Raw genomic sequence first — 27,200 nt, forward strand, 5'->3', positions numbered from 1 at the left:
TTTAAAGTAAATTCAGCGCTGACATTCATTTGCCTAATTATTTAGTGATTAATTTCTTATACTTTATACATGACAGTTGACGCTTAGTTTTCCTGAAACCGAGCTCCAAATCTCCTGCATGCACATACATAGACATACATAGAAATATAAACTAGATAGAGATAGAATGTTTTGCAGCTGTCACATAACGTGGTATAGCACAGCCAATCGGGAAGAAGTATCAAAGCCAATATTAAAGCCAAGGCAGGGAATATAGCAGCCTTTTTGTGATGAAATTCAGGATAAAAATATACAAAACAAATGTAGTAATCCCACTGTATCTGTCTCCTTCCAGATTTTTCCTTTTTGGATTGTGTAGCAGAGAAGGCAAATTTATCATATGAATAGTGTGCAATGCATTTGACAATCTGACCAATCACCGATCATTCAAGACCTAAACTTTTAGACCAGTGTTTCTCAACTCCAGTCCTCAAGACCCCACAACAGGTCATGTTTTCAGGATTTCCTTAGTATGGCACAGGTGATAACTTCATCACCTGCTCAAGCATTAATTCCATCGCCTATGCAATACTAAGGAAATCATGAAAACATGACCTGTTGTGGGGTCTTGAGGACTGGAGTTGAGAAACACTGTTTTAGACAAAAGAGTTCTTTGCTTCCAAGGGTCCAAAATGATCATACGAGAGGTCATCAATATCAGATCAGTGGTGGTGCTGGTGGTATATTTTGCTGGAACACCACAGCTCCATTTACTGTAGAAGTAGCTGTTACCATTTCCAGGTGTCAGGTGTCGGACCCCCACTGACCTGATATTGATGACCTATCCAAAGGATTGATCATCAATAGAAATTAGTGAATTTTTAAAAATTCAGTTTGGGTTCAATTAATATGATTTGGCCAAAACTTTGAACCGAATTGATTTGTCCTGAATTGAACGTGCCCCAAAAATAGGTTTATGATGCTCTGAGGTCTCTCCAGATCCCAAAGCGTAATAAAAGAATGGGACAGAAGTGGCTAAAAAATAATAAAAAATTATATTTACTTGTCCTAGGACGACCCCTTACCTGCCCTACCGCCACAGCTCTCTACCTGATTCTACGGTCTTCATTTTGGAACTTCCAGTCACCAGTCTTTGAGTCTTCCGTCTCTGACTAGGTCTCACATGATCATATGGGGGTGGGAGCACATTATTGATCATCCGTACAGGTGAGGGCCTACGACAGTTGAGAATAATCCAATAATTTTTTAACCCGTTCCCGGCGTTCAAAAATTCCAGCAAAATGGTGCCCAGCCGGATGGTAATTTGAGGGATTTATGTGAATCGAAACAAAAAAAAATTGTATTCTGGAAAATCGAAATTTATAGTGAAATTACTGATGTATTTGATTTCCTCATCTCTAATAATGGTAATCAATATTACAGTCCTTTAATGAAACACGCATAATATATGTAGCCAGTAATCTATCATAATTCATGACTATAACATAATGACCAAATACTACCTTATATAATCCTGATATAATCCCTGTTAATTGTAAGCTAAACTCTAGATAATGAATTGATTTTTCATGAGCTGAAAGTAATTAAATTAATCTTCAAAGATCATTTACGGTATATAACATATCTGCATATTCAAAACGGCTCATAGCATTGCATAATATCAGTATAAGCCCCAGCAACAATCAGAACTTATTTAATTACCATAATGCCCAAGTATAATCCATGCAAAGCAGGAATAGACTAATTCTCTGGTGCACAAAGGATTAAGATGCATTTACGTTGGCCGAGTATCTAGAAAGATATTTCCAATAAACACTCGCTTCCCGACATTGGTCAGTGTAAACAGGCTGCTGATCACCTGACGAACAAGCAGAATGGTTGTTCGTCAGGTGAAATGATTTTTTAAGCTTGCTTAATAATCAACGCTCTTGGCTGTACATTGTTAAAAAATCATCGACCTCAGTAGCACATTGTCATGTGTTAACTGGTCAGAAGTTGCCGAAAATACGCACTAAACAATCTATTATTAATCGTTATATGTTCACGAGAAGTGAAATCATATTGTCTAAACGATCTATTACAGAGCCGGTGCCATGGAAATCCCTAGGTTTCTAGGGTCATAATGCCAGCAAGAGGATCTCAGTGGATCCCAACATGATGATCGGTTGAGCTGCTAACACTAGAGTTGAGAAAATCTTTTGAAATTCGAATTTACCAGATTCTCCACAAATTGCAAGTATAAATCAACCTTGAATTGCTCTGAAAAGAACGTGTGTAACATTGTGTGGTCTCCAAGGATTGTTTCCAACCACTCTCAAGCTCTTCAATGCAAACACAGTCTTAGTTATGTCATAGTGACCTAAACATACAATGTATGGCTATGGGTAAAAGGCAGGGTGGTAACCGTTCTTCATTGCTGTGATGTCAAACACTATCTATAATGTTTATTTGGTGCTTTGTAGCTTTCTCTCCCTATCTCTATGTCTAAACTGTGAACAGTGATGTCCTCTCACTATACAGATTCATTAAAAAGTGGCTGCTGCGCTCCCTGCTTCTGCTTTTATACTGGCTGTGATAATCCTTCCTTATTGGCATGTGATGTGATAGCAGGAAAGCATCACAAAGAAGCCTACCTTCTCTGACGGATGCAATTTCTTGTAAAATATTTTTTGTCTTTCGGCATTTTGCTGCCAGTCCCTGGCAACTTTATTAATTTTTGAAAAATAAGTGGAACGTTGCCGGTAGGTGTCGTTGCGTAAGTTACAACAGAAATATACACCATGTCCCTTACTGGCATTTACTGTGGTGGCACACAGAAGCTGAAAGATGTGCCAATACCCACACCTCTTAATTAGTTTGGTGCATCTTATTGCACCGCTCGCCTCACCAAGACTTGCTTACAAAATGGTAATCTTTATGGATCTGAGCCTTAATATATTATTCAACTATTTAATGATTAAAAAGAGTAACCGTCATTTATTTTTATTTTTTTAGTAATCAATTGTAAACGTCTTTCTCCTCCTGGACTGATCATTCATTCTCAACATTCTCAATTCACTGTGAATACAACTTTTCCCATTACTGAGATAGGAGTTGGCAGTCGCTGCTCTTAACGTTGTATGGAGAACTGTAACTGTCATTTCGGGGGAATGTCTGTGTCTCCACTAACTCCGCCCCTTTCCATAGAATCTCACAAGCACCAACTGTCAGCTTCTATTTCAGTAATGGGAAAATCTGTAGACCATTTTACTCATGAACTGAAAGTGAAATATCAGTCTTGAAGCAGAAAGAAGCGGATTTTCCTGATAAGATACAGAATATTCCAAAAGTTTCTTATTTCCATGTGTCCTATTGGGTTATGAAATAATACATTAAAATGACTCTTAGACGCTCTTTAAAGGTTTGTCCAGAAACTTGGCCTGTATCTTATGCAATGGACTCCATGGTGAATATCTCATATTGCCGCTCCATACAGCAGTACGGTAGTTGCCATCTAACATAATGAAGTGTGTCAATATGGAGATCATCCAGAGCCGCATTCAGAACCTCATTGTCAGAGGAAATGGCTTTTTCAATGCAACATAATAAAGCCTCAATTTATCATTCATCAATATATCTGAAGATAAAGTGACATCGGAACTCAACAAAGCTCTAACATTCCGACTGGTTGCTAGGAAACCTTAGCTATCCCCCTGTAAGCCTTGGCACAATGTCTGCTAAGTGGCAGCTTGAGAATATGACAAACTATTGATATTTAACATCTAGATATAATAAGGTCGGATAAATGTGTTACTATTTCCAGTTTTTAAAGGGATTTTCCCGTTTTGGAAAACCCCTGTCCCCCAGTTGCTATTTGTTTTAAAGAAAAACCTGTGGTTTGCTCCCCAACACCAGGTCCGGTGCCGAGCCTCCACCTCTGCTCCAGGTGTCTGTTTTTATCTGCAACGCTGATGTCATATTAATAACTCTGCAGCCAATCAATGAGCTCAGTGCCTTTCCACCAGTAGATGAGCTCATTGATTAGCTGCACCACTGTCAACATAATGTCAGTGCTGCAGTCAATCACTGAGATCAGTTTCTTGCGCAGTCAACTCTGGCAAAACCACTGAGCTCACTGATTGGCTACAGCGCTGTCGAAGTGACAATTATAAACACTTGGAGCAAAGGAAGAGACTCAGCGCTAGACCCGCCATATATATTACATTTACGATGATGAAGTCTACCAAGTGTTTGAGTTTTAATTTTCTCGCACTCACTATATATACATAATTCCTAAGAATCATGTCTTAATAAGCACTCTCATCAAAGCTTTTATCCTCTTACTATATAGCAGTCATCATATTATATAGCACTGTGGGCTTACAATTGCTCATTTTGCCTTTCTACCCAGATAATTCTTCTCTTTTCTCTGCTCTATGTAGAAACAGGAAGTCTTTTGTCCCTGCTGAAGCCATCCCCCTCTTCAACTCTGAGGCCTGACACCTAGCTGCTCCTTTCTCCCCCCAGCTAGGAACTTTTGGAGTGACTCATGAGTCATACTAGGAAAATTGACCTCCTGCTTCACGTGATGTCATGGACCTAATGAAAAAGAGAAGAATTAACTGAGTAGAAAGGCAAAATGAGCAATTGTAATTGCTATATAATATGATGGCTGAAATATATTAAGAGGATAAAAACTTTGATGGGAGGCGAAGAAGTGCTTCTTTAAATAATATAATATATTATATATAATATATAGTGCCCCGAAAAGATGTTCTTTATGCTCTGAGGTCTCTACAAAAAATAATAAAAGAATCTATTCACCTGTCCTAGTACCACCTTCCAAATGTGCTGTTGCCGCATCTCCGAGCTCAGTCCTCTGATTTTGGCTTGGAATATTATGGCCTCCGAAGTTCGAGTCATCTAGGCTTGACTAGGCCTCACACGGTCAATGCATGAAGCCTAGTCAGCACCGGAAGAGCAGACACTGAAAGATCCAAAGACCAAGGCTGGAAGATCTGAAGCGCAGACTGGAGGACCAAGCTGGGACCTGTAGTGGCAGCAAAGGTGAGAGGTGGCTTTTAAATCCATTTTCTAGAATCTAGAAAAATGGTGGCCGGCTAATTGAATCGCCAAATAATTTTGATTCTGGCACATTCAATTTTTGGGGTGAAGTTTGTGATAAATTTGTTTTGTTGCAAATCTATTTTCTCATCTCTATCGTTAATATATTTCAACATTCCCAACAATGGAATTCTTTTTTTCAATGATTGGTAATTTTCTGATGAAACGTTCCCATTTAGATTATATAACCGAGCTTCGCTTTAAGATTTTAACACAACGAGAACTAAATAGAGGAAAAGATGCCAAAAAAAAGCGCACAAGAAAACTTGTGATCTTCCAGCAAGATTGAACGTCGTAGGAGTCACGAAGCAGCACGGAAAAGCTGACAAGCAATAAACGTTCCCGCATCAGAGACAGATTACAGTACAAAACGCCGGGAGACAAGCCCGAGATGGGCCTCGGCTACAACAGAATTCGATCAAACCTCGAATAGCTTCTGATACAAGAGTCGGAGAGGACGACGTGAGAGAGAGACAAAACTGTGACGGGAGAAATGCTGCACAGAATGCTGAAATTGGTACAAGCAAAAATAAGAGGAAGGATGATGGCCAAGAAACTCGGAATAATGGGCCTCGCGATACCAAACGGGAAATTTTAAAAGATAGCTCGGACCAAAAAACTGATACGAGCTGCAATTATTCCATCCCACTACTGACTTTTCATCATCAAAGGCTTGATAAGCCCTTTTCTTACATTATGCACAGGGATGGTATAAGACCCACAGAGGTCCCCGAGAAAAACCTTGTGAAAAAATGGTGGTGAATGTTTCCATATGATCAAGGCCCAGGTATATTTATCCCTTTTTCGGTTCTTATAATTCTGTCTGAGATACCATTATCTTATAGGGGTTTTTCGGTAATAAAATATTTATGACACATCCTTGGAACGATCCAGGGGACGCTCATCAGAACACAGGACTTGCAATGCCAGACAGATCCGCACATATGGATGAGCCGATATACACAGGGAAACAATGAGTGGATTGCAAATCAAAGTGGTTGCACAAGGCTGCTTTCATCCAGAAAAGGCACCACACCTGCCCCACCATTGATATTACCATATTGTGTCCTGAAAAATGGGGAAAAAATTCCAAGTTCGGTGAAATTGCAAAAATAAGTGCAATTCCACATCGGTAAAACTAACCTGGCAATATGATTCCCCAGGTCAGTACAGTTAGAGAGATACCAAATATGTATAGTTTGTTGTTTTTTTGAAGTGGTTAAAAAAAAATCATGAAATTTGTAGGAAAATTTTTTTTTTCCTTATGTTGCCATTTTCCGAGACCCATAGAGTTTTCATTTTTCGGAATCAGGAGCTGGATGAGGGCTTAGTTTTTGCAGCTTGAGCTGACATTTGTACTGATACAATTTTGGTTTTTATCACATTACATTTTATTGCAATGTTGCAGCGGCCAAAAAGCATAATTCTGAAGTTTTTATTCTTTTTCTCGTTACGCCGTTTACCAATCGGATTATTTGTTTCAATATTTTGATAGATGAGACATTTATGAACGCAGCGATACCAAAAATGTGTATTTTTTATTTTTTTCACATTTTTAAAAACTTTTTTTTCACACTTTTTATTGACTTCAATTGGTTGACAATTCTGATGGATAATCAGTAGATTCTTGTCACTGTGCGATGTGCACAATGACAGTGTGCTTTCTCGCCAGCTTTGATCAGAAGTAAGGAGAGGCAACAGAGCACACTGTCAGTGTGTGTTGTAAGAGGATTAGCCGGTGTGCAGAGACCAGCTCTGTCACTTGCGGGGGTGGCACTGGTCTCTGCATACTGGGTAATCCTCTTTAAAGGTCACTGACAGTGTGCACTGTTGCCAGCTCGTTACTTCAGATCAGCGCCAGAGAGACAGTGCACTGTCATTGTGCACATCGCATAGTAACAAGAATCTACTTATCATATGTCAGAATTGACAACTGACGCATAGCCAATAGAGTAAGCACAAACAAGTGCAGCTCCTGAAAAGGAAAGTCACTGATGACCCTTAATTTCAGGGAGGGGGCAGAGGCTCCTTAAGTGACTGCAGCCAGTGCTCCCCTGACTATGCTTTGTTTGAGCATACAGTGGGATTCTCAAACCAAGCGACATAAAAAAAGAAGTAGTAAAAATAAAAGCAGTTAGATAGTGTGGAGCATGAAGGATAGACATTTTATTGACATACTGTATATTAGATAATAGATTAGATTATGGCATTAAATACAGTTGTGCTCAAAGGTTTACATTTGAGAGAGGTCAACAAGGTCTATGATGAAGGGAACACCATTCCTACTGTAAAGCACAGAGGTGGATCGCTGATGTTTTGGGGATATGTGGCTACAAAGGCACAGGAAACTTGGTCAAAGTTGAAGAAAAGATGAATGCAGCACGTTATCAGCAAATACTGGAGGCAAATTTGCACTCATCAGCCCGGAAACTGCGCATGGGACGTACTTGTACGTTCCAACATGACAAGGATCCAAAACACAAGGCCAAGTCGACCTGTCATTGGCTACAGCATTGGCTACAGCAGAACAAAGTGAAGGTTCTGGAGTGGCCATCTCAGTCTCCTGACCTCAATATCATTGATCCACTCTGGGGAGATCTCTGCACAGTTCTTGCTAGACAGTCCAGGAATTTACAGGAACTGGAGGCTTTTTGCCAAGAAGAGTGGGCAGCTTTACCACCTGAGATAATAAAGACCCTCATCCACAACTACCACAAAAGACTTCAAGCTGTCATTGATGTTAGAGGGGGCAATACAAGGTATTAAGAAATGGGATATGTGAACTTTTGATCAGGGTCCCTTGAATGTTTTCGGTTGTCATAATGATTTAAAAAGAGAAAACACAGTAGTTTGACAATAAATGGCTTCACCCAACCACTAACCATGAGTAGAGAAAAAGTTTTGGTGTTATCATTCATATTGTCTGAAAAAGGGCCAAGAAAGCAAAAATTCTGCCTGGGTATGTACAGTATGTAAGCTACAATGCCACATATATCCTTTGCAATTTGAACACGTGTAGCACTGTTTTGGAAAGAAATCAGCCATGTTTTTCTAATCCAGTACAATCATTTTGGGTTAATTTAGTTGGACTGTATTGATATGTGGATCCTTCCTGATGCATTCACCAAACATAGGGGAGAACATTATGTGAACATAGCCTCATCCACATTTTATGATACTGCTAACGGGAAAGGCTACCCACTAATATTTTGCCCAAGGTCATCGACCAATCACTACTATGTGACACTATGCCACATGAACTATCACACCCTAGTCATCAGCAAACGGCAGGCAGAGTCATCATGGACAGCACTTGATCATAACTAGGATGTACACATCAGTACAGATGGAGGAGTAACTGTATCAAGGTTTACATTTTGTTAACTTGGCATTCACTCTTTTTCAGTGGGTGTTCCCTCTTTATCAGGATTCTGCCAGAACTATAGGTGCATGAACTTCCTGTTCCCCACTTCCCAATATGCATTGTCCAATGGCTTGCCTGCCCTAAACTGAAAGCCTGCCTCTCTAATGTGCCAAAAATAATTTTGACAAACTGAAGAACATAAGCAGAGAGACAACCCCCACTCTTTACTTCTTGAAGAGAAACAAAGTTACACCCCACATCTAGTAAAGAAGCAAAGTGTTTCCCCCCAATTCATGTAAAAAGACAAAGCTAACATTTCAGCAGACACAAGACTTGCTCTCCCTTTCTGTATCCTGTGTTAGTGTCTCTGCTGATAGTAGGATTACTGTCATGATTCTCAATGGCGAGAGAACATAGCCCAGCATATATGAGAACTAGCTCTTGGAAGATGGAAACTATACTGACCATGAACTAAACCTGCCGCACAACTAGAAGTGGCCGGGTAGCATGCCTACGTTTTTTTATCCCTAGATGCCCAGCGCCAGCCGGAGAACTACCTAATCCTAGCAGAGGAAAAGACAGTCCTGGCTCACCTCTAGAGAAATTTTCCCAAAAGGCAGACAGAGGCCCCCACATATATTGGCGGTGATTTAAGATGAAATGACAAACGTAGTATGAAAATAGGTTTAGCAAAATAGAGGTCCGCTTACTAGATAGCATGAAGACAGAAAGGGCACTTTCATGGTCAGCAGAAAACCCTATCAAAACACCATCCAGAAATTACTTTAAGACTCTAGCATTAACTCATAACACCAGAGTGGCAATTTCCGCTCACAAGAGCTTTCCAGACACAGTAACGAAACAGCAGCTGTGAACAGGAACAAAATGCAAAAACACACAAGGACAAAAGTCCAACTTAGCTGGGAGTTGTCTAGTAGCAGGAACATGCACAGAAAGGCTACTGATTACATTGTTGACCGGCATGAAACTGACAGAGGAGCAAGGTTATATAGCGACTCCCACATCCTGATAGGAGCAGGTGAACAGAGGGGATGATGCACACAAGTTAAATTCCACAAGTGGCCACCGGGGGAGCCCAGAATCCAATTTCACAACAGTACCCCCCCTCAAGGAGGGGGCACCGAACCCTCACCAGAACCACCAGGGCGATCAGGATGAGCCCTATGAAAGGCACGGACAAGATCGGAGGCATGAACATCAGAGGCAGTGACCCAAGAATTATCCTCCTGACCGTATCCCTTCCATTTGACCAGATACTGGAGTTTCCGTCTGGAAACACGAGAGTCCAAGATCTTTTCCACAACGTACTCCAACTCACCCTCAACCAACACCGGAGCAGGAGGCTCAACGGAAGGCACAGCTGGTACCTCATACCTGCGCAACAATGACCGATGAAAAACATTATGAATCGAAAAGGATGCAGGGAGGTCCAAACGGAAGGACACAGGGTTAAGAATCTCCAATATCTTGTACGGGCCGATGAACCGAGGCTTAAACTTAGGAGAAGAAACCCTCATAGGGACAAAACGAGAAGACAACCACACCAAGTCCCCAACACAAAGCCGAGGACCAACACGACGACGGCGGTTGGCAAAAAGCTGAGTCTTCTCCTGGGACAACTTCAAATTGTCCACCACCTGCCCCCAAATCTGATGCAACCTCTCCACCACAGCATCCACTCCAGGACAATCCGAAGATTCCACTTGACCGGAGGAAAATCGAGGATGAAACCCCGAATTACAGAAAAACGGGGACACCAAGGTGGCAGAGCTGGCCCGATTATTGAGGGCGAACTCCGCCAAAGGCAAAAAAGCAACCCAATCATCCTGATCCGCAGACACAAAACACCTCAAATATGTCTCCAAGGTCTGATTAGTCCGCTCGGTCTGGCCATTAGTCTGAGGATGGAAAGCAGACGAAAAAGACAAATCTATGCCCATCCTAGCACAGAATGCCCGCCAAAATCTAGACACGAATTGGGTCCCTCTGTCAGAAACGATATTCTCCGGAATACCATGCAAACGAACAACATTTTGAAAAAACAGAGGAACCAACTCGGAAGAAGAAGGCAACTTAGGCAAGGGAACCAGATGGACCATCTTAGAGAAACGGTCACACACCACCCAGATGACAGACATCTTATGAGAAACAGGCAGATCCGAAATAAAATCCATCGAGATGTGCGTCCAAGGCCTCTTCGGGATAGGCAAGGGTAACAACAATCCACTAGCCCGAGAACAACAAGGCTTGGCCCGAGCACAAACGTCACAAGACTGCACAAAGCCTCGCACATCTCGTGACAGGGAAGGCCACCAGAAGGACCTTGCCACCAAATCCCTGGTACCAAAGATTCCAGGATGACCTGCCAACGCAGAAGAATGAACCTCAGAGATGACTCTACTGGTCCAATCATCAGGAACAAACAGTCTACCAGGTGGGCAACGATCAGGTCTATCCGCCTGAAACTCCTGCAAGGCCCGCCGCAGGTCTGGAGAAACGGCAGACAATATCACTCCATCTTTAAGGATACCTGTGGGCTCAGAATTACCAGGGGAGTCAGGCTCAAAACTCCTAGAAAGGGCATCCGCCTTAACATTCTTAGAACCCGGTAGGTAAGACACCACAAAATTAAACCGAGAGAAAAACAACGACCAGCGCGCTTGTCTAGGATTCAGGCGCCTGGCAGACTCAAGGTAAATTAAATTTTTGTGGTCAGTCAATACCACCACCTGATGTCTGGCCCCCTCAAGCCAGTGACGCCACTCCTCAAAAGCCCACTTCATGGCCAAAAGCTCCCGATTCCCAATATCATAATTCCGCTCGGCGGGCGAAAATTTACGGGAAAAAAAAGCACAAGGTCTCATCACGGAGCAGTCGGAACTTCTCTGCGACAACACCGCCCCAGCTCCGATTTCAGAAGCGTCGACCTCAACCTGAAAAGGAAGAGCAACATCAGGCTGACGCAACACTGGGGCGGAAGAAAAGCGGCGCTTGAGCTCCCGAAAGGCCTCCACAGCATCAGGGGACCAATCAGCAACATCAGCACCCTTCTTAGTCAAATCAGTCAATGGTTTTACAACATCAGAAAAACCAGCAATAAATCGACGATAAAAGTTAGCAAAGCCCAAAAATTTCTGAAGACTCTTAAGAGAAGAGGGTTGCGTCCAATCACCAATAGCCTGAACCTTGACAGGATCCATCTCGATGGAAGAGGGGGAAAAAATGTATCCCAAGAAGGAAATCTTCTGAACCCCAAAAACACACTTAGAACCCTTCACACACAAGGAATTAGACCGCAAAACCTGAAAAACCCTCCTGACCTGCTGGACATGAGAGTCCCAGTCATCCGAAAAAATCAGAATATCATCCAGATACACAATCATAAATTTATCCAAATAATCGCGGAAAATGTCATGCATAAAGGACTGGAAGACTGAAGGGGCATTAGAAAGACCAAAAGGCATCACCAAATACTCAAAATGGCCCTCGGGCGTATTAAATGCGGTTTTCCACTCATCCCCCTGCTTGATTCGCACCAAATTATACGCCCCACGGAGATCAATCTTAGAGAACCACTTGGCCCCCTTTATACGAGCAAACAAATCAGTAAGCAGTGGTAACGGATATTGATATTTAACCGTGATTTTATTCAAAAGTCGATAATCAATACACGGCCTCAAAGAGCCGTCTTTCTTAGACACAAAGAAAAAACCGGCTCCTAGGCTCCAAGGGAGATGACGAAGGACGAATATGTCCCTTTTCCAAGGACTCCTTTATATATTCTCGCATAGCAGCGTGTTCAGGCACAGACAGATTAAATAAACGACCCTTAGGGTATTTACTACCCGGGATCAAGTCTATGGCACAATCGCACTCCTGGTGCGGAGGTAGTGAACCAACCTTGGGTTCTTCAAAAACGTCACGAAAGTCAGACAAGAATTCAGGAATCTCAGAGGGAATAGATGATGAAATGGAAACCAAAGGTACGTCCCCATGAGTTCCCTTACATCCCCAGCTTAACACAGACATAGCTCTCCAGTCGAGGACTGGGTTATGAGATTGCAGCCATGGCAATCCCAGCACCAAAACATCATGTAGATTATACAGCACCAGAAAGCGAATAACCTCCTGGTGATCCGGATTAACACGCATAGTCACTTGTGTCCAGTATTGTGGTTTATTACTAGCCAATGGGGTGGAGTCAATCCCTTTCAGAGGTATCGGAGCCTCCAATGGCTCCAAATCATACCCACAGCGTTTGGCAAAGGACCAATCCATAAGACTCAAAGCAGCGCCAGAGTCGACATAGGCGTCCGCGGTAATAGATGACAAAGAACAAATCAGGGTCACAGATAGAATAAACTTAGACTGTAAAGTGCTAATTGAAACAGACTTGTCAGGCTTCTTAGTACGCTTAAAGCATGCTGATATAACATGAGTTGAATCACCACAATAGAAGCATAACCCATTTTTTCGTCTAAAATTCTGCCGCTCGCTTCTGGACAGAATTCTATCACATTGCATATTTTCTGGCGTTTTCTCAGTAGACACCGCCAAATGGTGCACAGGTTTGCGCTCCCGCAGACGCCTATCGATCTGAATAGCCATCGTCATGGACTCATTCAGACTCGCAGGCACAGGGAACCCCACCATAACATCCTTAATGGCATCAGAGAGACCTTCTCTGAAAATCGCCGCCAGGGCGCACTCATTCCACTGAGTAAGCACAGACCATTTGCGGAATTTTTGGCAGTATATTTCAGCTTCATCTTGCCCCTGAGACAAGGACATCACGGCCTTTTCCGCCTGAAGCTCTAAATGAGGTTCCTCATAAAGCAACCCCAAGGCCAGAAAAAACGCATCCACATTGAGCAACGCAGGATCCCCTGGTGCCAATGCAAAAGCCCAGTCTTGAGGGTCGCCCCGGAGCAAGGAAATTACAATCCTGACCTGCTGTGCAGGGTCTCCGGCAGAGCGAGACTTCAGGGACAAAAACAATTTGCAATTATTTTTAAAATTTTGAAAGTGAGATCTATTCCCCGAGAAGAATTCAGGCAAAGGAATTCTAGGCTCAGACATAGGTGCATGAACAACAAAATCTTGCAAATTTTGTACCTTTGTGGCGAGATTATTCAAACCTGTAGCTACACTCTGAAGATCCATTTGAAACAGGTGAACACAGAGCCATTCAAGGATTAGAAGGAGAGGAAGAGAGGAAGGCTGCAGTATAGGCAGACTAGCAAGTGATTCAATTAAGAGCACACTCAGAACTAGAGGGAAAAAAAAAAAAAATTGTAGCAGACTTCTTTTTTCTCTCCTTTCTCAGCCAGTAATTTAACCCTTTTTTTAAGGCCGGTCAAACTGTCATGATTCTCAATGGCGAGAGAACATAGCCCAGCATATATGAGAACTAGCTCTTGGAAGATGGAAACTATACTGACCATGAACTAAACCTGCCGCACAACTAGAAGTGGCCGGGTAGCATGCCTACGTTTTTTTATCCCTAGATGCCCAGCGCCAGCCGGAGAACTACCTAATCCTAGCAGAGGAAAAGACAGTCCTGGCTCACCTCTAGAGAAATTTTCCCAAAAGGCAGACAGAGGCCCCCACATATATTGGCGGTGATTTAAGATGAAATGACAAACGTAGTATGAAAATAGGTTTAGCAAAATAGAGGTCCGCTTACTAGATAGCATGAAGACAGAAAGGGCACTTTCATGGTCAGCAGAAAACCCTATCAAAACACCATCCAGAAATTACTTTAAGACTCTAGCATTAACTCATAACACCAGAGTGGCAATTTCCGCTCACAAGAGCTTTCCAGACACAGTAACGAAACAGCAGCTGTGAACAGGAACAAAATGCAAAAACACACAAGGACAAAAGTCCAACTTAGCTGGGAGTTGTCTAGTAGCAGGAACATGCACAGAAAGGCTACTGATTACATTGTTGACCGGCATGAAACTGACAGAGGAGCAAGGTTATATAGCGACTCCCACATCCTGATAGGAGCAGGTGAACAGAGGGGATGATGCACACAAGTTAAATTCCACAAGTGGCCACCGGGGGAGCCCAGAATCCAATTTCACAACAGATTACACTTGACAGCAGGCAGAGGACAGCAGAGAGCCAGGTGAGATAGAACTTTGGAAAGATATTTCAGGTGCAAAACTAAATAATTCATAAATAAAGTGACTTGCAGGTTGTCTGTTAGGACATCTATCAAATGAGATAAAGCTGATCTTTGACTCATTAATGTGCATCTGCTTCATAAAAAAAATGAGATGATTCTGAAGCAGAAGACTAAGGCGGCAACTGAAATTTTCTTTCTATAGTTGCATAATTTTCTCCATCTTTAGTGCTCTTGACTTGTGAGCAAGTCTGCAGGGAGAGACAGAAATGCAAAGAGTCTTCCCATGTGTAAGGCCACCTTAAGACTGTAAAGCGTACACAGGAGGAAAATTATGGAAATGTCTCCTTCTCTCCCGGCAGCGCTGTGAATAGAAGTCAACACAAACAATTATTCATCTACCGAACATTCATTTCCCTGTACAGAAAATGTCTTAGAGCTATGCATTCTGATAGTGTGGATCGTTGTAAAAAAAAAGTGTTTGCCCCCTGGTGCCTCCTATATTTTGGTAGGAAAAAATCTGCAAAAAATTGGTTGCAATACAGTATGTACATGTGTAGTAAATCAGGGCTTGGCTCCAGTTCCCGAGATCAACCATGTATGGAGCTGTGGAGTCCCAAATTCATATATTTAATACTTCCAGCAGCCACAAGAGCTAAAAACATCTGACTGGTGGCCGTGGGTGACGGGTTGTCAAGTGTAATCCAACTCTATCAGCGGAGACACCAGGAAAGATTACAGTAAGTGAGGTTGTGTCCTTGTCTCCCTACAGGAAGTTGGGAGGTTCTTTGACTTTCTACAGGAAGTGGTGAAGGGTTTTTGCCTCCTACAAGAAGTGGAGGAGAGTCTTAATCTCACTACAGGAACTAGCAGAGGTTTTTGTCTCTTTTCAGGGAGTGGGGAGGTTCTTTGACTCTTTACAGGAAGTAGGGGTGAGTTTTTTCTATCATTAGGAAGTGGAGGAGAGTCTTTGTCTCTCTACAGGAATCGAGGGAGGTTCTTTGACTCTTTGCAGGATGTGGGAAGGACTGTGACTCTATAAAAAGTGGAGGATGATTTTCGGCTCTATGAGAAGTTGGAGAAGAGTCTTTGTCTCTCTTCAGGAAATAAGTGAGAGTATTTGATTTCCAACAGGAAATGGTGGGGTCTTTGATATTTTACAGGAAGTGGGGGGAGGTTCTTCAACTCTCTACAGGAAGTGGGAGAGAGTATTTCCCTCTCTACTGGAATTTGAGAGTGTCTTAGTATTCCATCAGGAAGTGGTGATAGATCTTCGTCTTTCTACAGGAAGTCAGGGTTGGGTTTTGTTACTCTACAGGAAGTGGGTGGATCTTTGATTCTCTACTGGAAGTAGAGGGGATGGGTCTTTGACGCTTTACAGGAAGTTTGGTGGGTCTTTATCTCTATACAGGGTCTTTGTCACTCTATAGGAATGGGTGGGTGGCTAGTCTACTTGTATATTTACATTAATATCAAAGTTGTGGACACCCCTTTTAAAATGCCCTTTTTTAGGAGTATGGACTTTGAACATGGAGTGTCTATAATAGCAACGGCTTATAATTTGCTCAGATTTTTCTTCAGAGGAAGGTATAGAAACACGGTTGTACAAATCTGAGGTCAAGGCACCCAATAGCTTATGTGTGTCTGGCACTTTAAAATGTCATGCGTCACTAAGTGGGAAGTAGAAAGAGACAATATCGGGGCTGAGCGGCAGCTGACATCCCATTACAAGAAGATGAACATAATTAAGAGGAAAGTACTGAACTTGAAAATCATGGTTTTATTCCATCAAAAACAGCGCCACATCTGTCCACAGGTTGTGTGTGGTATTGCAGTTCATTCCTACTCACACCAATGCAGTTGATTTGCAATACCAGACATAACCCATGGACAGGAACTGTGTTCTTTTCATGTTTTTTTTTAATCCTGTACAACCTTTAATCTGACCCTGCAGATGGAGTATATATGGGATTTTAGGAACCGAACTTCTGATTTTCACCCTGTCTGATGTCTGTCCAGTTCTAAGAATACGAGGGCTCCACTGATTGCCATAAATACCTGCAATTTATGTTATCGCTGCTCGTAATCCAACTCCGTATTGAAGCAATGAACACAATAATTACCACTTTAATGATTCTGAGCATAAATTATCATATGACGGCTCCTCTGCGCGGATCATTTCACAGCTTCACAAATTATAATGAGATTTGGAGCTATATTTCTCTGACTCCTTGTTACATTATTCATCATTATCGTCTGCATTTTCCGTTCTACAAGCAGATCTGTAGCAGCCATGCTCGAACTCAAGAGGCCACATGTACACATTATAACTTGTCTTTATGGGGGCCTTCCAGGACTGTCCTTCAGGCAGGTCATCCATATCATATGTAGTTAATTAATTATCATGCAGTTTTTTTTAGAAAGGATTCAAACTCACAACCTGTAGCATGGCAGGCAGCAGTTTTAGCTGTGAGCTATAGGCTGCATGCAGATAAAGCTTCTGTCTGCCATGCTACAGGTTGTGAGTTTGAATCCTTTCGAAAAAAAAGGGTTGATAATTAATTAACTTCATATGAAAGAGGTCATCAATATCAAATCGTTGGCAATTAGACACCTAATTCCTCCACCAAAAAAGCCGTTATCTGCTCCTACTATGGCCGGATGTGTACCATGTATGGAGCCAGTATAGCAAAGCTCCATACACTGTGTATTGGACATTATTGGCTTAGCTACCCTTCACTTTAAAGCAGTTGTCATAAAAAATATATACTTACCACCTGGACCGCTGCTGCTCCTCCAATGTTAGCAATGTCTTTCCTGGTGGTCATGTGACATTAATCATTATTCCATCAAAGTGGATGCCCACGACCATCAGAAGACACAGAACCGACATCGGAGGAGTAGCGCCAGCCCAGAAGGTACCGTAAGGATATGGGGTTTAAAAAAAATAATTATTTATTATGACCACTTTAACTTTCCCAGTAATGTATAACCCCTTTAATGGGAACTTATCTGCAGTACCCATTATCAGCCACTACATGGTGTATGGAGCTGTGGGATTATAGCTCTGTACACCGCATATATCTGGCCATCAAGGGAGCTGTAAACAGCCAATCAGTGGGGGTATCAGGTGTCAGACCCCCATTATTACTGATCAATTATCTCATAGATAAGTCATCAATATCTAAATTCTGGACAACTCCCTTTAAATTGGACTTTATCAAACAAGACAAACCTCAAAACTATTCTTACGAATGTATTGCTTAAAAAACTTAAAGACAAAAATAAAGAGCATTTTGATTCAGAGCAATTTTGATGAATTTGGGTCAAAAAACGTCAATGAATACCGCAAAAGAAGGGAAGGAAAGAGACTTAAAAAAATCACAAATGATGAATCGGGCGCTAAGTGTTCCCCTGCAGTGCCCCCACAGGACAAATAAAGAAGTACATGCTGCTAAATAAAATCAATAAGTCTGTGTAATGCATGAGTGTTGGATCCTCGAGAGAAAAAAATGCTCTTAGCAGCGGCTCTCCACTCTGGCAAGTAATTTAATCATTTTGCCAAGCTGTAACTTCAACATTGGTGCATTAAAGTATATTTATTACAAAACTCCTTAAAGGGATTGGAAAAACAAGGTTTTCTTCCAAAAAACAGCATCACATCCTGTCAACATGATGCATCTGGAAAGTGCAGCTTCGCTCCACTGAAATGTAGAGTTGGAATATCCGATCCAACCGGTAGACAAGTATGGAGCTTTTTCTTGGAAGGAGGCGGCCATCTTTCTCAAATACCGGCCGACCCTTCTAATATTATGCATAGATTGTTCACCTGTAAGTATATAAGTATAATTTGCATGCATTTTCAGAAAGCTGAGAAAATCACCTGAATCAGTTCATCCAGCTCAGAAGCGTTGACACAAGAGTGCTCTGATACAAAGTTATTCTTCTGTATCACGATGGTGGTCCTCTGCGACGTCTCATAGGGCTGCTCCAAGGCTTTGAAGACCGTGGCTCCGATGATTAAATACAGGACCACCACTAGAAAAACTGTAGACACAGTTTTCCATTTCATCACATTCACTGTGATGTCCCGCTCCTCCCGGGTAGACAGTACGGTGGGTTTGGCTGAGAAGGAAAGCCTCGGTTTGGTGTTCTGAGCCGCTGCTTTGGGGTCCAGTAAATCAGGAGCCGCCACTAAGAAGGAAACAAAAAATGAAGAAATCAAAGAAGAAGTCAAATTCCTACCATAGAACTAGTGCACATCACCACTGCAGCCAATCACTGAGCTCAGCAGCTCGTGCCATCTACATCAACAGAGTCGTTGAGCTCAGTGATTATCTGCAGCGCAGATATGCATTGTAGTCGTGATGTCACCGCTGCAGCCGATTATCTATGTTACTTGTTGTAATTGTTTGGGGACCACATTTATGGAAAAATCCTTTAGGGTATGTGCACGCAAGATTTCTTTAAGCTGGAACCATTTGAGTTTCTCAAGAAGAAGAAGATGCTTCAGGAAACAGCGGTGTTTTTTCCTGAAGTGTCTTTTTTATCTTTTTTTTTTTTGCCATTTTGCTTTTTTGTTGTCTTTTACCTCGATTTCCTGAAGTGGTTTTCTTATAATTTTTTTTTGCCATTTTGCTTTTTTGTTGTTTTTTAACTCATTTTCCTGAAGTGTCTTTTTTTATCATTTTTTTGCCATTTTGCTTTTTTGTTGTTTCTTAACTCATTTTCCTGAAGTTTTTTTTAATCATTTTTTTGCCATTTTGCTTTTTTGTTGTTTTTTAACTCGTTTTCCTGAAGTGTCTTTGTTATCATTTTTTTGCCATTTTGCTTTTTTGTTGTTTTTCAACTTGATTTTCTGAAGTGGTTTTTTTTATTTAATTTTTTGCCATTTTGCTTTTTGGGTTTTTTTTAACTTAATTTCCTGAAGTGTTTTTTTTTATCATTTTTTTGCCATTTTGCTTTTTTGTTGTTTTAACTTGCTTTCCTAAAGTGTATTTTTTATCCTTTTTTTGCCATTTTGCTTTTTTGTTGCATTTGAACATCTTTTCCCTTGTGGCACATTTTTTTTCTAATATTTTTTTAACTCCTTTCAATAATTTAAGGAACTACTAGCAGTTTTTCAAGCAAAAATGCTGGCAAAAAACTCAAAAAAGATGCCCGGGCACCTCTTGAACCTTGTCATTGGCTTGTATTGTAAAGTATAGAGCGTCTTCAGGGCGGAAAACTCCTGAAGTCTTTGGAAACTTGAAGTGGTTAAAAGACGTTTAAAAGCCTGAACATGTGCACACGAGTCGTTTTTTTACGATTCTTTTGAGAATTTTCTGGGCACTTTTTCAGATGGGTTTGGGAGCGGGTAGAGCCCCTGAAAAAGACGTTATGTGCACATACCCTAAAAGAGTTTTTCCAAGTTTACATTTCTTTTTGTGGCCACTGTCCCTAACATGGAAAAAGAGCTACTCTGCCATTAACGTCCATTTATAAAAGTTCTCAAAAATGTATTTATGTCTATATTATTCATTTACAAATGTAGTTTCAGCATGAAGAGGAGACAACATACATGCCAAACACTAGCGGCCCAGCAATACCAACAAATGGCGCTCAAGCTGGCGAGAACAGAACTGTACAAAACAAATTGTTACATCTTGTTCTGTTCACAGCATTTTTTAATGTTTTTGTTTATTGGTGGGGGAATCTCGAAAAGTCCCTTCAATCTTCTTCCCCTGCTTAGTTTGATATTGTTTGCATAAATCCAGATTAGCTCCTCCTAGTGGTGTGTTTTTGCAGATAAAAATTTATTACATCCCTATTAATGTGTAAAAAAAAAGTAGACATATAATAGACCAGTAATTATTTATTTTAAAATTAATTAATTACGGTAACTAAAACATGTTATGAATCTGAATTGTTTAGGTAGAATTGATCAATTCACAAGGATTAGAATCGACATAACTAGCAAAAAATCTCTTTATACAAAAAAAGTTTATAAGAAAGGACTTAATAAAAAATAATGCTTGCCGTGGCACCTTCAACTAAAGGTAGCCGACTGCATACAGGATAATGCAGCTCCCATAGATCAATAGGTCAATAATAGCAGTGTAGACGCACATTCTAAGAGCTCCCCCTAGTGGAGACTGTATGTATTCAAAATAATAAAATTCATCAGTTTCGAAATGAATGGAGTTCACCCATACCAAAATACCAAAAATGTAATTGTGGGTTTTAAGGTGTTAAATAAACTTAGCAGAGCTCTTAGAGGGACAATTTTGAATTTTCCTGTATCAAAAAAGATCTGGGAGGGAGTAATCGAACACCAAGACATTTTGGAATATTTAGAAGGACTTGTCACCTCCAGGAAAACTTCATAACATGATAAGAAACCAAAATATAAAATCTTTCTTAAATATACAGTGGGGCAAAAAAGTATTTAGTCAGTCAGCAATAGTGCAAGTTCCACCATTTAAAAAGATGAGAGGCGTCTGTAATTTACATCATAGGTAGACCTCAACTATGGGAGACAAACTGAGAAAAAAAAATCCAGAAAATCACATTGTCTGTTTTTTTATCATTTTATTTGCATATTATGGTGGAAAATAAGTATTTGGTCAGAAACAAAATTTCATCTCAATACTTTGTAATACATCCTTTGTTGGCAACGACAGAGGTCAAACGTTTTCTGTAAGTCTTCACAAGGTTGCCACACACTGTTGTTGGTATGTTGGCCCATTCCTCCATGCAGATCTCCTCTAGAGCAGTGATGTTTTTGGCTTTTCACTTGGCAACACGGACTTTCAACTCCCTCCAAAGGTTTTCTATAGCGTTGAGATCTGGAGACTGGCTAGGCCACTCCAGGACCTTGAAATGCTTCTTACGAAGCCTCTCCTTCGTTGCCCTGGCGGTGTGCTTAGGATCATTGTCATGTTGAAAGACCCAGCCACGTTTCATCTTCAATGCCCTTGCTGATGGAAGGAGGTTTGCACTCAAAATCTCACGATACATGGCCCCATTCATTCTTTCATGTACCCGGATCAGTCGTCCTGGCCCCTTTGCAGAGAAACAGCCCTAAAGCATGATGTTTCCACCACCATGCTTTACAGTAGGTATGGTGTTTGATGGATGCAACTCAGTATTCTTTTTCCTCCAAACACGACAAGTTGTGTTTCTACCAAACAGTTCCAGTTTGGTTTCATCAGACCATAGGACATTCTCCCAAAACTCCTCTGGATCATCCAAATGCTCTCTAGCAAACTTCAGACGGGCCCGGACATGTACTGGCTTAAGCAGTGGGACACGTCTGGCACTGCAGGATCTGAGTCCATGGTGGCGTAGTGTGTGACTTATGGTAGGCCTTGTTACATTGGTCCCAGCTCTCTGCAGTTCATTCACTAGGTCCCCCTGCATGGTTCTGGGATTTTTGCTCACCGTTCTTGTGATCATTCTGACCCCACGGGGTGGGATTTTGCGTGGAGCCCCAGATCGAGGGAGATTATCAGTGGTCTTGTATGTCTTCCATTTTCTAATTATTGCTCCCACTGTTGATTTCTTCACTCCAAGCTGGTTGGCTATTGCAGATTCAGTCTTCCCAGCCTGGTGCAGGGCTACAATTTTGTTTCTGGTGTCCTTTGACAGCTCTTTGGTCTTCACCATAGTGGAGTTTGGAGTCAGACTGTTTGAGGGTGTGCACAGGTGTCTTTTTATACTGATAACAAGTTTAAACAGGAGCAATTACTACAGGTAATGAGTGGAGGAAAGAGGAGACTCTTAAAGAAGAAGTTACAGGTCTGTGAGAGCCAGAAATCTTGATTGTTTGTTTCTGACCAAATACTTATTTTCCACCATAATATACAAATAAAATGATAAAAAAACAGACAATGTGATTTTCTGGATTTTTTTTTCTCAGTTTGTCTCCCATAGTTGAGGTCTACCTATGATGTAAATTACAGACGCCTCTCATCTTTTTAAGTGGTGGAACTTGCACTATTGCTGAATGACTAAATACTTTTTTGCCCCACTGTATATAATTAAAAAAAAATCCTGTTTTATCATAAAAGCTCTGGCTCCGGCTACCTTTGGTGTTTTGCAAGCTCATAGTTTCTTGTGACACCTCATCCTTCCCAAGGACCCCTTGTATGGAAGGCCACTCTGTCTCGTCAGTCACTTCAGGATCTTTTCCACGGTAATTCAAAGGCAGCACGGCTCCCAAATACTTCATACTACAACTTGAACTTGTCCCTATCTATCTACAGGAAGCAGTCACTAGCCCTAACACTAAGCCCCTCCTACTATGGGCTAGTCCCAAACATTACCTCTATCTTACCCTAATGTTACTACCTAACTACAGTCAACTGCGTTATACCTTGTGTCCTAAGACTTAAACTACTGTATGTCTTACCCTACACGTATTCTATACTGTTCACTATGTCCTACTCTATATATTACCAATATTTTTACATCACACAGGAAGACACAATATATCTATATACAAAAGACGCAAGACATGATACACACAACGCGATTGGTGTCTTCAGGGGCAGGAACGCGGCAGTCATTGTCCACCACCCTAACATAGAGAATTGGCTACACCCCTCATAGTTGGCATCTCCTAGAAAGGAGAATTTTGTCAGATTGTACACTCTGATCAAATTAACCTAAAGCCTGCTTCCCTGTAATACTGACATAAATCATCAGATTTGCTAATAATATATATTTTAGAAACTTCTTATAATTTCATCTACTGTCACTTTTTATACTTTTCTCGTAACTGATAGGTCCTCTTTAAGCCCATCCTACTTTCTCCCGTGAAGCCATGCCTCCTTTCTCCCGTGAATCCATGCCTCCTTTCTCCTGTGAAGCCACGCCTCCTTTCTCCTGTGAAGCAACGCCTCCTTTTTCCCATGAAGCCACGCCTCTGTTCCTAATGATACTTTTTAAATACACGTAATGAATGTTCTATAACTGGATACAATATTTTTTAAACCAAATTGTGCCAAAATTTGTCACATTTACAACCAAATCGAGATGTGTTTGAGCAGAATTCATATCATGTATAATTCATTTTTCTATTTTTATAGAGGGGAGGGGGCCAACAGCTGTCCATGCCACATACAGCCTACGTAATACTTGTACGTGCCCATTATTTCTGCTTTGGCTCTGTATTATGTGTTAGCCCCCGGTCAGGAAGGGTTTGGAGTGAAATCATTATATGGATTTACAATCTGAGGCTCACACCGCCATATAAATGAGGGCACTTATGCTGATTCTGGCGAAATCTTTCTCTCTAGGGGGTCAGTTCATCAAAATAATTAGTGCTGTTGCTTCATCCCCTGCTGATGTCAGAGGATGCATCGCGTCCCCTTAAGACATGATTAATACCATGGATCGGGTTATAAATTGTTGAATTTTAGGTTTTACAGAAGAGGATTTTTCATGCTCTTCTCTTGACTCTGAGAGGTGACATTAGAAGTAACGAAAACTTCTTTTTTTTTTTGCAAAGTGTTCACAGATTTCCATAAGGATTATTAGCTGCAGATTCTGCCGTATTGATCCTTTTTGAGAATTGATCAGTAATACCAATTACTCCAAACTCTCCCTAAGGCCTCATCATTCAGACGTCAGTTGTTGGTTTTTTTTGGTTGTTTAAAAGATAAGTAAAAAAAATTCTTGTTTGCAAAAAATGATTAAACCCTAAGTGGGCTGAACCAAAACCTACTCTCTGGGCAGTAAAAAAAAAAAGCTTATTTTTCAATGTTTTTCGCTATTTTTTTAATGTGAATTACCTGTGTGATTTGTCTACAGTACATGTTTAATAAAGTTAGTTTTATTCACCAAAAATGCTGCAAAAACACTTAGCTGACTGCTGCATATATTTATGTATTTCTACCCAGTAATCACACTGACGATGGGGCCATTGACCAGTTTGAACCAGAGTGCGGATCCTAGTGGGTCCAGTCTGTTTTTATTTTTTCCTTTGGGTGTTGGGGGAGGGGCTTCTGGGCAATTTATCCACAAAAAACCGGAAATGTGAGAGGGGCATAATTGCAATAGGAGGGTCCGTGATCTATCTGTTGAAATAACTGTTAACAAACGTACCAAAAAAACTGATGCATGACGGAGCCGTTATGGCCAAAGCTGGTAGTGCTGAATGCGGAGGGCTGAGTGCGGTGTTGGGGGTCGGCCAATGTGTCCCGCCCGGTACAGTACGTGCATGCATCTGGATGGTTGGTGTTAATAGGAACTGTACTCGACGCAGCTATTTTTGGAGTTTCCCTCGGTAATAGAAGCTCCACCATAATGTTTTGTGACCTAGAATGAGACGGCTTTATTTCCATTTACAATGTGCATTTGTGTTCTTTTCCTATTGTAATTAATGGGAGTTATGGAAACTGTAGAATGGGAGAAATTGTACTAATTCCATTTAAACTAATGGCGAGCCTGTATTTGTGACTTGCTCTTCTATGGCAAACAGGACTAAAATTATCTCGTTAAAGAAAAAAGCATGAAAAACACATGAATAAAAAGCATGAAAAACCTGAAGCTTTTACACCGTTTTTCCTGCCAATACAATTTTGCTGTAAAAAAAACAAAAAGAATGTCATGTAGTCATGTATGAACATACCCTTAGTTTGCTGGTGGCTGTCACCTTTCACCTGTGCATTTGTGCAACTTTCTCCATTTATTGCTATGGGAAGTTATGCCGTGGATAGCCATGAATGTCTGAGTCGGCAATAACCCTTTGAAGGGATTGTTCACTTCTGCACTGCCGTCCGTGCTAATAATGTTGCATCTTCGCCTACCTGCCAGGACTAATATATAATTGACAGGTATTGTCCAAAAAACCTTATTGGCCACAGTAAATAAGGCCCTATTTTAGGATTTTAGGAAAAGGTACATTACATAACCATATGAAAATTTTCCAAAAAATACACCAAAAATAAAAACGTAATTAAATCAAATCAGATACTGATGACGCATCTAGCAATCATAAGAACAGCCAATTAATTACATAGAGAACTGTGTAATACTTCATTTGTCCTGTGGTGGCGCTGCAGAGAAGCTGAGCACTTGCTGTCCCCGATAATGGGAAATGTGGCAGGCACATTGGGGCTCCCAACCGCACTGGGACACCATTTTAGCAGCTTATTATTAGTGGATCCTTCTCAAAAAAAGGGATTGATCGAATGGGGGCAGCTGACATCCACGCGTCATTATTCCATTCCCCGGGGCTTTTTCTGATCAATTACCTTTCAATACCCCTGATGAAGCGCTATCCATATCGGGGAAACGCTCTGAGGTCATGGTGGACTTTTAGCTATATGGGTCTTTATTGCATTTTTTGACTGGCACTTTAACAACTGCTGCTTACAAATATGCCTGTTATGTTTTCTATGTGACTATGTATCACGGTGACTCCTGCTGATCCTCGCGGATTATCCACGTCTGAGCTCATTGGCTCTCATTGAGTAACTAAGGTGTGACGTGTTTGTTTGCCTTATTGCAGTTTGTCTATGGCTGTACCTTGTATATCTCTAGGTCATGATTGCAAACATCACGGGATAATCACTTATTATCCATGATGCCTTTTTCTGTCTTAGGGTACTCCGGCCGTCCTAGGGTGAAACGACAGTGTCTTGCAAAGTTTACTTTATGCAAATATATCTTGGCCTCATCCCCTTAATCACCATTATCTCCTAATACCACATTACCTTGAAAATAAGACCTACCTCGGCAATAAGCCCTAACATGATTTTAAAGGATGTTTGGAGTATGCTTGATATATAAGCCCTACTCCAAAAATAAGCCCCAGTTACAGTCAGGACGGGCGGGCGTGTATTTTTCTGCCCACTGCTGGCTGTATTTCTAATTTTAAATAGTCTCTGAGCTAGTGGGCAGAGACTAGCTACCATTATTCACAGCACACACAGAGATTAGGGAGCCCTGCTATCCTGTCTCTATGTAGTACATATTCAGAAACAACAGCACCATGGAAGACATTATACAGCAGTACTGAGCAGTGTAGCTGTGAATCCAGCTCTAAAATATTTATTAAAAAGCAGCCAACATACCTAATCTCTTTTTGAACGCATTTTTAGTCTACTACTTCCTCCTTCCTCCCTTCCTGTCTCCATAGACTTCAAATTGGGCGATTACATTGTATTCTCTTACGCTAGTTTCACACATCCGTCCAGCTCCGTCAGGCATAATCCGGCACCGGGACGGATTGCTGGATCCAGCGCAATTAGTGTAAAAACGTATGCGCCGGATCAGCTTTTCTTCCGGATCCAGGATAAAGATTACATGTAAAAAAAAATTATAAAATAAAATAAAAAATTGTGATAGTCTCACCTTCCGACGTCCCCGCAGCCTTCCCGATCCTCGCGATGCGCTTGGTAGCTTCTGTTCCCATGGATGCATTGCGGCAATGACCTGTGATGACGTAGCGGTCTCTACTACTGAGCAGTGTAGCTGTGAATGCAGCTCCAAAACACTTACTAAAAAGCAGCAACACCATCTCTTTTATTTTTTCTTTCAATCTACTACTTCCTCCTTCTTCCCCTTTCCACCTTTGATTGCTAGAATTGGGGG

General features: G+C 41.3%; 1 protein-coding gene across 2 annotated transcripts in view; it reads right to left on the reverse strand.

The window, feature by feature from the left end:
- The window catches only part of KCNK2 (potassium two pore domain channel subfamily K member 2), a 147,739-nt gene that overhangs the window by 106,393 nt on the left and 14,146 nt on the right, over positions 1 to 27,200 (reverse strand). For both annotated transcript variants that reach the window (XM_077282275.1, XM_077282276.1), the window contains exon 2: positions 18,502 to 18,812. In XM_077282275.1, coding sequence (XP_077138390.1) covers positions 18,502 to 18,812 — 311 coding nt within the window. The remainder of the gene's footprint in view (positions 1 to 18,501; positions 18,813 to 27,200) is intronic.

This window comes from Ranitomeya variabilis, chromosome 2 (genome assembly GCF_051348905.1).
Source record: "Ranitomeya variabilis isolate aRanVar5 chromosome 2, aRanVar5.hap1, whole genome shotgun sequence".
Classification (NCBI taxonomy): domain Eukaryota; kingdom Metazoa; phylum Chordata; class Amphibia; order Anura; family Dendrobatidae; genus Ranitomeya; species Ranitomeya variabilis.